Here is a 12,712-nt window from a genome sequence, read left to right on the forward strand (position 1 = left end):
TCTTAATATATAAATCAAAGTGAGTTAATGTATATTTTAAGAAAGATAATATAAGATGGATTTAAAAAATCTTTCATGAATATCTGTTCATTAAAAAAAGGAAATTAAAACTAAAAATCTAAATAACAAATGTTTATCCTCCAACAACATTATACTGTATTACAATTTAGAAAAAAAAAGCTTATAATTTCATGTCTTCTTCGTCTCCCCGTATCGAATAATATGTGTATCTACTTGCTCATAGTTGAAGACAAGTAGAAGTTCCAAAACACAGAACCCATGGACATGAATGCTACACGAGCTTGAAGTGGCACTACCCTGTAAACATCACACCTTTTCAATCAGATATCTAATGTAGAATGCCAAATTCAGACTCTACACTCACCGATCCTACTATATATGCATAATAATCCAAATAACTTAATAATGATAGAGAAAGAGAGAGAGAGAGAGCCATACCAAAAGTTAAGTATGCTAACGGGAACCCAGAAGCGAAACCCTGTAGCAATTGCCAAGAACTATAAATATAATGAACAATATGGTAAAAAGGACAGCTTTGTTTAACTGGTATCTTACCATATAGAAGCGTTGGAAGAGCATCTTTCTGATACTTGTTTCCAAGCTCAGAGAGCTTTCCCAGCCATAAGTTGTTCCAAGCAAATATAACAGCGATCACAGATGGACCGAGGATTACTTGGTTAAGCAGAACCTAACAAAAGGGATCGGTGGATACAAATAAAAACTCTAGCACAACATGTTCCAAAGCAAGATAAACATAAAAGGCTAGAGATAATAGTAACCTTAAGCACTAGATTCTTCGCGGTTGGTTTCGGCAAAGAATGGTCAAGGTACTGATACCATGCATAAGAACCAGGGCCGTACAAGAGAAACCCGTAAGAACTCATCCGCAGCGCACGAACCCAGTCATGTTCTGAGAAAATGTTCCACAGTTCCTCCTGAGGTTAAAGATAATCCTTAGTCAAACCAAGTTTAACCAATGTAAAAGACATTTTTGCAAGAAGATCAGATATCAAATCATCCCAACATTACACTTTGAATCAAAAGATACTGTCACTACTCACTGACTAGACCTCACACCAACATTTGGTTATGAAAAATTCCAACTTCAATTTAGGTATCACTAAATCACAGCAGAAAATTGAATCATATCTAGTCAAAAAATCAAACCTTTTCACTAAAATCTCTCAAATTTATCAGCTCGAAAATGACCAACAAAGAAAGAAATCTCTTCAGACGAACCTCGTCTGGTTTATCAGAAGATGATTGTTTAAGAGCGTTTCTCTTTTTCCACCTCCCAGATAACTGAGCAATCGTGTCACCGGTGAATGTGAGTGCGCCGGCCGTCACAGCTTGCTTTAAGGGAAACCGATAGCCACCGTCTCTGCTCACATCGACGGAATCCGACGATCCAGACTTTCGTTGATTACCTCTATCGCCGGAAGACTTCTTCTTCCTCCGATGATCGAAGCTATTCCATCCCCAGAAACCGCCAGCGCCGCCGCAACCACCCAATGCGTCCATTTAAAAATGATTCCTTTCCGTCGAAACAGAGTTTCCCCAAATCTTTAAATCGCAAATGAGTCTTCTTCTCCTGGCCATTTGTTTTTCACGGTTTGGTTTATCGTGAAATTCGATTTTTTGATATAAAATTGACGAATTTCGACTCGGTTAAGTTTATTCGGTTCGATTCGATCAATACGCTGTAAAACGGCGTCGTCACGTGAAACCGGCAATTAAACAGGCGCGTATGTATGTATGTATGCATCGTAAGTTTGTAAATTAACTAGGACCGAAAATCGTTTTTGAAAACGCGCGTTTAGAAGAACAGCGTTATGGAGATATATAATCTTAAACCAATGGTTTCATCATTTGTTATGGTGGATGAACGATTAGGCAAAGAAAAACAAAATTCCGGCGTCTCCTTCACGGCTATCAGCTTCTACCGGGAAGAGGAAAGGTTTCTTCGATCGCCGAGGAAATTCTCTGACCTGTTTCCGTCGTGGGTCAATCTTCGATTTGACTCTCTTTTAATTTTACTGGTAAACTCCTGATGCATCTACTGTTTTCGATTTGGAATTGGATTGTTGAATTCGAATTTGGGTATTTGATTGATTGGATCATGTTCGTTTCGATCAAATCACATCCTCTGGTTTTAGATTTGGATTGCACTAGCTCACTTTATGAAGATCTGCTTTTTTTTATCTTATGTTGTACAAATTTTTGACTATACATGATCAAACTTCTTGATTTACGTAAATTATTCAAAAGAAGTTTGTGTATTATCAAGCTGAGGTTGTATACTAGATTTTAAGTGAAAATTCCATTTATCCTAGTGAAGTTTTATCATTAGCTGGTAAATTCTGTATCCTACCTTAGTGTTATAGTATAGATTGTGTCTCCTTGTGATTTGATATTGGAATTTTTTTTTCTTTTTCCTTGTTGTAGGCTCTTTCTTCTTGAAAGAGAATCTGCTATGATGTTTGAAGGACTTTCCAAGAAACCACCTTCGCTTGTTGATCTTTGCCTCAGGACCTTGATTGATAATGTACGATATATTGGATATGTTGGTGGGGTTGATTTCCATCTCCTTGAGCAGATTCTACAACATTGTACACTTGAACAGCTGATGCATATAGAGGATTGTACTCATGTAAGAAGATTCTTACCATATGTTCGGTAATTTTGTTTTTTATGTTTTGACGGTTTCTGATCTTAACCTATGCTTTCGTTTTGTTAGGACACAGATCTTAGTCCAGTTACCAATAAATTTTGGAAGAGATACTGTGAGAAGCTTTATGGTGCAAATGTAGAAGACTTGATTCTTGTCGTGAAGGAATTGAAGCGGGAGAAAATAAATTTCACTTGGAGACAGTTATATGAGGTTGGTTTTGTTTCTTCACGTCTTTCTTTATGTACATATATATAGAAGCATTGAAATACTTAAGATATAGGCATGTGTTGCATGCAGGCAAAGTTGAAAGCCGTGAAAGAGGGTGAGAAGGAAGCCGTTGATAAACTGAAGCAACGTTACAAGGCGGAAGATGCAAGTATGATCTTTGCAAATCTATCTTTTTATCATGAGAAGCATGTTCTTAACCTAAATCTATTATTCTTCTTTGATTCCCTTGTAATGTTTTTCAATTTGTTTTGTCAGGGAAACAAAGTCGACAAACTAAGCTCTGCTCAAAAGCTCCTCCAACTAAGAAAGCCTTTTGGGGTAACACTATTATAGATTCTCTTGCATCATCTGATCTATCTTGCAAAGTCATTATTGAATTGCTCCATTCCCTCTGGCTTTTGTACTCAAATGGTTCTATGGAACGATTTATTTGCAGCTAATAGTGGATCAGGTTACAATCTTTCGAATGTCAAGAGCAACATCATGAAGAAGGCAAAACTAGATCTTTTAAAGAGGTAAACGATCCTTCACCTTAAAATGTACAATCAGAAGTCACTCGGGGTTGCTTATAAAATCACTAGCAACAATCTAATTCTTAATTCAAATTTTATTTTGGTATTGATTACAGTCAAGAAGTGAAGAATCTCACTGCAATCAAAAGGAACACGATACAGAAGAGCTTCAGGTAACAAAATCTGACTCCGGGTATCTACCATCTACTAACCATTCATCGGTTCTCTAACTTCATTGACTAAATTCTGTATTGTCTAGTATATCTGCTCCAAAGAGGACCGGCTTATCCGTGAACGTGTCTTCAACTTCAAGAAGCAACTCTAGTGGTGAATTGAAAAATCTTACTGCCATTAAAAGGAACACGGTTCAGAAGAGTTTCAGGTAACATACTCTGACTCCGGGTATCTCTTTGACTCTTCTCTCTGAATCCACATTCTTTATCCTCTGAGTTCTCTAACTCCGTTCACTAATATTCTGTCTTCTCTAGCATCTCTGCTCCAAAGAGGACCGGCCTATCCGCGAACGTGACTTCAACTTCAATAAGCAAATCTTATGGTGAAGGAAATCTACCTCCGAATAGGATCAACAGCCTTCCTGGTACTGCTCCTTCAACTTCAAGAAATGCAGCCACCAAACGAAAACATGTTATGTAACGTGTAGCGCATTTTTTTCAGATCATATTTCTTCAAGTGTATCATTTGCATGTATGCTTCAAGTTTCAAGAACTCCGAATTTTGAAATTGTGTCGCTTGATGATATCCTCTTTTGTAACAATAAATAATCAAAGTTTTTTGCTTTCTGCCTGTTGCTTTTCTCCAGGAATCTCACAAGTCACAACGAAAGTCTCTGTAGAACCATACGACTTTGAATTAGTGTAACGTTAAACATTGTATTTGGGATAACAATCCAGACACATAAATTATAGGAAAAACACTTTCTGATAACAAACACTCCTCATATAGATTTATTTATGGAAGGTCCCAAAAGCTGTCTCCACCATCAATCAATATAGGAGAATCATCTTGTGAATACAGGATGTAAATTCTTAATTTTGAGTATGATCTTATCAAGACTCGAGACCCTCTTTGCATTTGGCTAGAGAACCCAATCTCTTTTATTCTTTGCGGTACAGTGCGGTGAATCAGCGTATGGTATGGACCTAAAAAGATCTACGCCTAAATTGAAGATCCAGCCAAACGTCTTCTTGATGCATTCGAAGTCGAGACTTGACCCAATTTGTCCGACTCCTTTGACTCATCAGTCACCTTTCTCTCTGTAAGTGGTGTGTAATGCCTCAGCCACACGCCTGTGTACACCTACAACATTCAATATCCCAATGAGAAATCCAAGTTTCAACCTGATCCAAACAAAACATCTTATTCTCTCAAAAGAAAAAAAGAAGTGAACTATTATTGGAAAGAGACAAGTATACCTGTTGTGGTCTCATAATCTTGGTGTCAGGATCATCCAACGACTCTTTCCAATGCGACAAGTATCCAGCCATGCGAGGAATCGCGAATAAGACCGTGAAAAACTCTGGTGGAAATCCCATTGCCCTGTTTCAATGGTCCAAGTTTGAAGATTTAGATGAAGTTTTTGAAGTGGCACTGATGAACGCTGAACATGAATCCAAACTTTTACCTGTATATTAATCCAGAGTAGAAATCAACATTCGGATAAAGCTTTCTCTTAACAAAATAATCATCAGAAAGAGCTGCCTTCTCGAGAGCAACAGCTACCTGCAGACCATCAGAATTATATCTGTCAAACATAGTCATAAAAAGGTGCGCATGAATTTTTAGTATAAGCTTCAACTATACGGACTTAAAGAGTACCTCAATTAGAGGATCCCTTCCAACAATGGAGAATACTTCATCTGCTAGCTTTTTTATTACTTTCGCTCGTGGGTCATAGTTTTTGTACACACGGTGTCCAAAACCAGACATCTTCCTCTTCCTAATATGTTAAAGAGATGAGAATATTGATGGAAAGGCTCCTCACAAATTCCAGAAAACGGATGCATATAGTTTCACATATTGAGTTTACCTGTTCTTCACACCCTCGATGAAGTCTGGAATATTTTCAACAGTCCCGATCTCTGATAGCATTTTAAGCACAGCCTAATAGAATCAAAGACAAGAATTTCAGAGACCATTGAACATGCAGGAACGTATAAAAACAGGAGAATAAGGAGCATACCTCGTTCGCACCACCATGAAGAGGACCATAAAGCGCCCCCACAGCTCCAGAAACAGCAGTGTACACATCAACACCACTACAAGAAGACATTTCTTAATCAATATATCTCTTATCAAGGTGACTAAGATTCAAACCAAAGAAATGTACCTAGAGGCAAGATGCCGAGCAGCAGCGGTGGAGCAGTTCATTTCATGCTCAGCATGCAGTATGAAGAGGATGTCCAACACACGAGCCAGACGAGGATTAGGTTTGTAGGATCGGTTTCCCCTGTGAGAAGGAAAAGATAAACGTGTTAACGGCAAGCTAACAAGTTATGAACAGTCTAAATACTAAGGTTCCCTTCTAGTACATGGACTCTTAAGAGATCAATTAAAAATGAATCTAAAAATTGAGTTTCTAATTAATTCAAATAAGAAGATAGTAGAGACATACAGGGAATCCAGCATATAGAGGAAATTTTCTGCATAAGAAAGGTTTCCCGAAGGAAGAACGGGAGGCCTCCCTGCCATCCTCAAATAAGCAGCAGCTGCAATAGTTGGTGCCTGCAGGAAATTCAGAGTCCAAATATTACATTTTTGCATGTCTAAGAATGATCACAGGAAGAAACAAAAGATATACCTTTCCAATAATGCGAATAATTTGTTTATCTCTAACTTGTTTTGAATTGTAAATGTCCTGGCCCTGCACCCAATAGACTATTTTTGTTAACATGTTAATGTGGACAATTTCAAAAGAATAACTAGTTCTTAACACTGGTGTGAGTAAAACATGTTATTAGAGAAAGAGAGTAATCCAAACTTACCCTTAGAGCAGGATTAGCATCAGGATGAAAGATGGAGAGGGCACTCATTGCACTTACAAGAACTCCCATTGGGTGTGCATCGTGAGGCATAGCCTGTATAATATCCTGCACACAATTTATCAAGTAACTCCGTTTAAAATAGCTTCCAATAATGCACAGTTAGAACGACATGCATAGAATGTATTGAGAATCAATGATGGACCAGACAATCATAGGTTAGAAAAAATAATTCATCAGTTCTGTTTTGGTTTACGATTGTCATTTTATACATCGTCTCAGAATTAAAATTCACATGAGAAAAAAACTATATAAAAGGGACTAGAGACTCACTAATACTCCTTGTGGCACAGCTGAATGCTGAGAAACTGCAAACTCCCAATCAGATAGCTGACTTTCAGAGGGCAGATTCCCATACACTGCCAGAAAAATAAATATATTAGAACTAAGAACTCAAATGTTCGGTTCGATCCTATCAACAAACCAAACCGACAAAATCACTATCCGTGAGATGATCAGAAACTCAGTTTGTCCGAAATGGGCAATGAAGCACCGATCCAATACTTACAGAGAAGATACGCAACCTCCAGAAAAGTGCTGCTCTCAGCCACTTCCTCTATTGGGTACCCTCGATAACGGAGGATCCCTTCATCTCCGTCGATGTAAGAAATCGAGGACCGAACAGGAGCCGTGTTCAAGTAACCAGGATCGTATAGTTTAATCCCCTTGTCTTCCTTCCCCGTCGTTATCTGCAGTTCAGACACAACATAGATCCCCGTTTATAAGCTATATACACATAATTCACCATATTACAGGCAAAACAAGATCACAAACAATATTAACAAAATTCTCCAACTTTCCAATCAGAATTAGAGAAAGATACCTTCTTGAAATCAACAGCTTTAACGGTGCCATCAGCTGAGACCGGGACCTGATATTTCTTTTCGGTGCGGTCGTCGACGACCGTCAGGGCTCCCTTCAGGGGACTGATATTAGACAACGTGTAACATCGCTCGATCGCCGGAGATCCCTGTACTGATTCGACAGGATCATTTGCCGAAAAATGCGCCGAGAGAACACCCAATCGAGCTCTAGCTTTCTCCGGTATCTCCATTTTCAACACCAGCAAAATCAGAATTCAAAGATTGGAGAAGAAAGCGAGCAAAAGCTATTATGATGAGTCACTCTTAGTTATGAAACGCGCGTTTCTATCCCCTGCGGGCAGGAGTATCGATCTAGCATATACACGTGTTTGATATCCAACGGATAGCCTGATATCAACGGTAGAAAAGCGCAAGAGAGTACTAGCCTTGCGGAACTCTGACTGGGACCCATCTTTGGATCAACGGTGATTATCTTGTTTTATAGAGTTACATGGGACCTACATATCCAGTTTCCCATCTGATATAACCTTCTCTAGGTGATACGAGAGTAGAGTATACTCGCCATGGAAATGTGACACGTGTTTTTTTGTTCCATGCGCGTCGTCTCAGACGCTTCAACAACGAGTAGTAGTTGAATGCTTTCCTCGATTTGCTAAATGTAATCCAGTGTGATTGCCAGGAAATGTATTTAATGGGCCGAGTTTTAAATATGGGCCTCCGGATATGCATCTTTCGACCCAACAGTAGTGTTTAGTTTTTTTCTCTATAGGACGACCATTTTCGTTCGCTTTATTTTTCTTGGCTTCACTCATTACCTTCGAAGAAACCAACATTTTCGTTTCGAATTATGATTTAATCTTATAATCTGATAAATTATAGACCAAAATTAGACTACTTTTTCAAAACGTATGGCAAAAATTCTGTAATTTTTTTCAGTTGAAGTGTATATGATAGTCACAGTCATTTCAGTCATGGTTAATTATAATCTCGACCTTTTTTTTTTTTTGTCAACTATAATCTCGACCTTTTTACCAAAAAAATAAAAATATAATCTCGACCTGCATGATGAATTATCTACGATTTTAAGGATGAGTCTTTTCAAAGTTAACCAGAAAACCAAAGTGTAGTTATCGTATACATGGGAATTAACGTTTATAATTTATTCCTTTATTATGGTCGTGTATTGCGTTATTAGTCTTATACTCTTATATATGTGGAGAATAGGTCTAATGACGTTTTAAAAAAGAAAAGAAGAATATGAGATTGAGAGTGATAGGTCTAATAAATAAGATGTTAAAAGCGGCCTGCCGTATAGTTTCACTCGTACCTAATTTTGGAATTCTAAGTTCCCCCACGTGAGGCTCTGAATATGAGAGTGATAGATATATATTTCTTTCAATCCTTCCGTTTTCAACTAATGAAGGATCTAATCGACCACTCAGAAAAACTAATGAAGAATCTATTTTTAATACTATATGCGATATCAAAATTCATATCAATTATCATTCCTGATTAAAAGATAAATTGCAGCGGTTCTTACTTCTTACTATGACATCTTTCATGCATAATTTTTATGTTTTACACATCTAGGAGATAAATTTGTTTATCTTTACAATAACACAATTCCCATCAACTAAGGCTATAATAATTGATAAAATCAGAGATCAATAAAATAAACAGCAAGAAAGTACGTGAAAATAGATTTTACTAATATATAGTATAAAAAGAGAGGTTTTTCACATTAATGGAGTTTTCTCAAAAAATAACAAAAGGAGAAATGTGTGAGAGCGGCAAAGGAAAGGCCATTCTTGCAGGAAGAAAGCATGAGAAAGAGTAGTTGGATTTAGACAGATGACTGACAAATTATTATTTTATAAAATAATTTTCTCCCATTTATGGTGCTTTCGGTTGTATATTGTTTAAATATATTTTAACCTCTCCTTAGTCATATCACATCCGCAAGATTTGTACGATAAACAAAAGGTGGAAGAGGATTATAGACCAAAATTTGTTTATACTAGTGGATCATATTTGTTTTTATTTTAGTTAGACACGATCATTTGAGAGCATGACGTCTACTCGCATTTAATTGTTACATAACATTGTTTACACATCTAGAGTTGATTCTTTGCAAATATGCGAAATTCTCATATGCGTTAATAGTCGAACCAAAAACATGTGTCATACAATGTTAGTAACTTTGAATGTTTGACGTAATCAAAGCCGATGTATATAAAATTAAATTCACTTGTCCAAAATTATCGAAAAGTTAAACAACGTATGCAAGTATTTTTGAATACTTGTATAATTGAAACAGGAAAAAACTATTTATATTCTATTGTATATAGTATATGTTAGTGATCATTAGTGACCAATGAACCAATTTCGCATTAAAAAATCATACTTACAGAGTTAAGCACAATTTCTCCTGAAATTTGACATCATTTTCCATAAATCAATATCTTGTAACTCTTCAATTTTATTGTATGGTCAGACTGAATCAGGTTGTGTCGTTTTATCAGATAACTTCACACTCTTTGTCCAAACTGCTCCCTTATTTTTCTTGTTCATTACACTCTTTCTAGTATTAAAATATACGTCCTATATTTTAAATTTTCTCAAATACTTATGTTATTTCTTTCACAAGAAAAGATGTTATTTATAACAAATTTCCAGAATAAAATATTTACTATCCAGTAGAAAACAAAAACGTCGTTTCATCTGTTATTTTCCTTTTGTATACACACACATTCATACACACGGCTAAGAAGTTGTTCAGGACCCATATTTACACCTAGACCCATAATGACTCAACAATCATATAATAATCCAAAAAATTACGAGTATTATTAAACTAAAAACAACATGAACTACATTGCTTTAATAGGAAACTAGTACACACCAAAATCGATTATTAAATAACTTCCCTTGAAATCATCGTCTACTTTGGGAACAAACACAAATCTTCTCTCTTTTTTAGGGATAAAATATTTAATTCTACATTTCTTTTGGTTTATCCCCAACTCAGAGAACCAATCGATGATGTAAACCAAGAAACAGAGCAAACTGAAACAGAGCATTGGAGAAGAAACAAGATCCGTAACATCGACATGGAGAGGCTTGAGATTTCTTCCTCGATGGCAACGGTCTGGGTCCACCACCACCTGTAACATTCTTCCCACAGACATCGACTCCGGTTTTAACGACGCTGAACTCATCCTCGGGATTCAGACACAATCCTCTGTTCCCGCTCAAATCCAAATTCTTACCCAACCGTCTCAGGAAACTCGAATCGAACGGCACGACGCCGATCAGCAAATTCCTGCTGATATTCAGATGGAAAACGTGAGGCAGAGAGCCAAACCCGGAAGGGATTTCTCCGGTTAATCTGTTGTTAGCGAGTGACAGCGAGCTCAGGTTCATCAGTTTGGTGTAACTCTCAGGGATTACGCCGGAATATCCAGAATTCTCGAGCTGGAGCTCTTGAAGCTTAGGGAGAAACCCTAAATCAACGGGGAGAGGTATGAACATAGGGTTATTGTCCATTATGAAGTACTGCAAGCTCTGGAGTTTCGAGATTCCTTTTGGAAAAGCACCTTTTAGTTTGTTGTTGCTTAACGCCATGAAAGATAAAGATCGGAGCTTTTCTACTCCTTCTGGGATTCCTCCGACGAGAGAATTCGAGCTCAGATCGAGTTTTTGAAGCAAACCCAGTTGCGAAATCGTGGGAGGGATGGTGCCCGTTAACGTATTGTAGCTCAAATCTAAGCCAACGAGGTTATTGAGATTCCCTAGCTGCAGAGGGATTTTACCTGTGAGTTTGTTGTAGCTTAGATCGAGGTGTACGAGGCTTTTCAACGAGAAAATCGCCGGCGGGATTCCTCCGGTTAATCGGTTCTGTGAGAGAGTGAGGATTTGTAAGGATTTGAGAGATGAAATTCGAGGAGGGATTTGACCTGAGAGAGAAGGGTTTGATCTGAGGCTAAGCTGTTGAAGGGAGGAGTTAGGGAGGAGCTTAATGGGGAAGACGATTGTGGTTGGGAAGTGAGTGAAGCAGTTGAAGAAGAAGACTGATTGGAGAAAAGGGAGAGAGAAGATTAAGTGTGGGAAAGAAGCAGAGGATTTACAAGAAGGGTTTGGAGCAGAGCCGAAATCGAGTCGAGAGACGTGAGGCAAGTGGTCTGGACCGGTTTTGCACTCAATGCCTGGCCAAGACGAGCCAGGTGCGCAAGGGTTTGGGTGGGAGTGACGCCATTGTTGATCAGATGACATTGATTCCATGATTGTGAAGAGAGTCTCTGACTCAGATGGAGGCATTGTGACAGGGACTCTGTTTGCTTGACAGAGAAAAAGAGGAGTTATCAGGAGATGGAAGAGCAGTGAGGAAGGAGACGATAAAGCTCTCTTCATCGTCATGGATTTGGTGGTGTAAGAGAGAGAAAAGGAAAGAGAGTGTGTTCCTTCTTCTTGATATTATACTGAGAATTCATAAAAGATTTTTTTTTTTTTTCATTAGTTTCTTTCTCCAAAGAATAGAAAAGTTGAGAAATGTGACGTTAATTAGGATCTTTGAGAAGAAAGAGCATTAGATCATGATCGATGAGTAAAAAACCTTAAAGAGAAACTTAGTAAAAAGGTTCAAGCTTTCTATGAGTTTAAGTGACGAGTTTAAGGATTTGGGGACAAGACAAGACAGAGACACGTGAACAATCAGAATCTAAACAAGGTATGATAAAAGAGTGAAGACTTCAAAGAAAGCTAGTAAATAATACGGAATAGGCTTTGAGTGTGTGTGAGATGCAATTATAAGTGGAAGTGATTGAGAGTGACACGTGTGGGGTAGTGAGAGACAAAGAGGTAGGGACTCAACACATGAGATTGGGAAGAGAAAGAGAAGACACAAATTAAAAGAGTACTTGATGGTTTTGTAAGGCCATAGACACATGTTTCTTCTTTATTCAAGCACCTTTGTTTGAACAAATTTTGAATGACTTGTCTTGTTGGTATTAATCTTGTGAATACATTAGCTCCTCGAATCTCTCAGGTTATGTGGAGCGGCTTTCCTGTGTTGTGTCCCTGTCTATATGTATTAGTTTCCACCCATGTGATATTTATCAATGGTCTGCTTAGACGAGTGTGTAAAGAAAGCGATTTTGTATGAATCATGTCTACTGTAAATCAAATTTTTTTGGGTTTTTGTTAGAAACAACACATTAGAAATAAGATGAGACTAAAAATAATATATGAGAAACATGGGATGATCCATTCACTACCGATGGTTTTTGAGTTAAAAACTCACACAAATTGACAAGGTATCAAGAACACACGTCCTAATAAATTATAACCAACTTGATTCGATCCAGAATAGGTCCAAAATGATCCATCTCGGAATATGAT

The 12,712-nt window shown here is 37.6% G+C and overlaps 4 protein-coding genes across 4 annotated transcripts; 1 reads left to right on the forward strand and 3 right to left on the reverse strand.

The window, feature by feature from the left end:
* Positions 1-32: 32 nt before the first annotated feature.
* On the reverse strand, positions 33-1,617 carry LOC18026497 (protein SYM1). Its single transcript, XM_006411483.2, has 5 exons — positions 1,261-1,617; positions 801-956; positions 577-709; positions 460-499; positions 33-318 (listed from the first exon to the last, which is right to left on the reverse strand). The coding sequence occupies exons 1-5, from the start codon at positions 1,540-1,542 to the stop codon at positions 231-233; spliced, it is 699 nt and encodes a 232-aa protein (XP_006411546.1). The 5' UTR covers positions 1,543-1,617; the 3' UTR covers positions 33-230.
* A 275-nt stretch (positions 1,618-1,892) lies between these two features.
* Positions 1,893-4,246, forward strand: LOC18026498. Its single transcript, XM_006411484.2, has 9 exons — positions 1,893-2,060; positions 2,467-2,671; positions 2,759-2,902; positions 2,990-3,068; positions 3,176-3,238; positions 3,357-3,435; positions 3,549-3,605; positions 3,692-3,814; positions 3,921-4,246. Exons 2-9 carry the CDS (start codon positions 2,495-2,497, stop codon positions 4,084-4,086), a joined length of 888 nt encoding a protein of 295 aa, XP_006411547.1. The 5' UTR covers positions 1,893-2,060; positions 2,467-2,494; the 3' UTR covers positions 4,087-4,246.
* A 36-nt stretch (positions 4,247-4,282) lies between these two features.
* LOC18026499 (citrate synthase 3, peroxisomal) lies at positions 4,283-7,588 on the reverse strand. The gene is made up of 13 exons (XM_006411485.2): positions 7,315-7,588; positions 7,000-7,180; positions 6,765-6,850; positions 6,435-6,539; positions 6,251-6,313; positions 6,065-6,174; positions 5,780-5,899; positions 5,633-5,708; positions 5,480-5,553; positions 5,269-5,389; positions 5,075-5,172; positions 4,866-4,989; positions 4,283-4,749 (listed from the first exon to the last, which is right to left on the reverse strand). The coding sequence occupies exons 1-13, from the start codon at positions 7,543-7,545 to the stop codon at positions 4,609-4,611; spliced, it is 1,530 nt and encodes a 509-aa protein (XP_006411548.1). The 5' UTR covers positions 7,546-7,588; the 3' UTR covers positions 4,283-4,608.
* Positions 7,589-10,165: 2,577 nt separating this feature from the next.
* On the reverse strand, positions 10,166-11,864 carry LOC18026500 (protein TOO MANY MOUTHS). The gene has a single exon (XM_006411486.2). It carries the CDS (start codon positions 11,729-11,731, stop codon positions 10,340-10,342), a length of 1,392 nt encoding a protein of 463 aa, XP_006411549.1. The 5' UTR covers positions 11,732-11,864; the 3' UTR covers positions 10,166-10,339.
* Positions 11,865-12,712: the final 848 nt, after the last annotated feature.

This window comes from Eutrema salsugineum, unplaced genomic scaffold (assembly GCF_000478725.1).
Source record: "Eutrema salsugineum unplaced genomic scaffold, Eutsalg1_0 scaffold_10, whole genome shotgun sequence".
NCBI classification, from domain to species: Eukaryota; Viridiplantae; Streptophyta; class Magnoliopsida; order Brassicales; family Brassicaceae; genus Eutrema; species Eutrema salsugineum.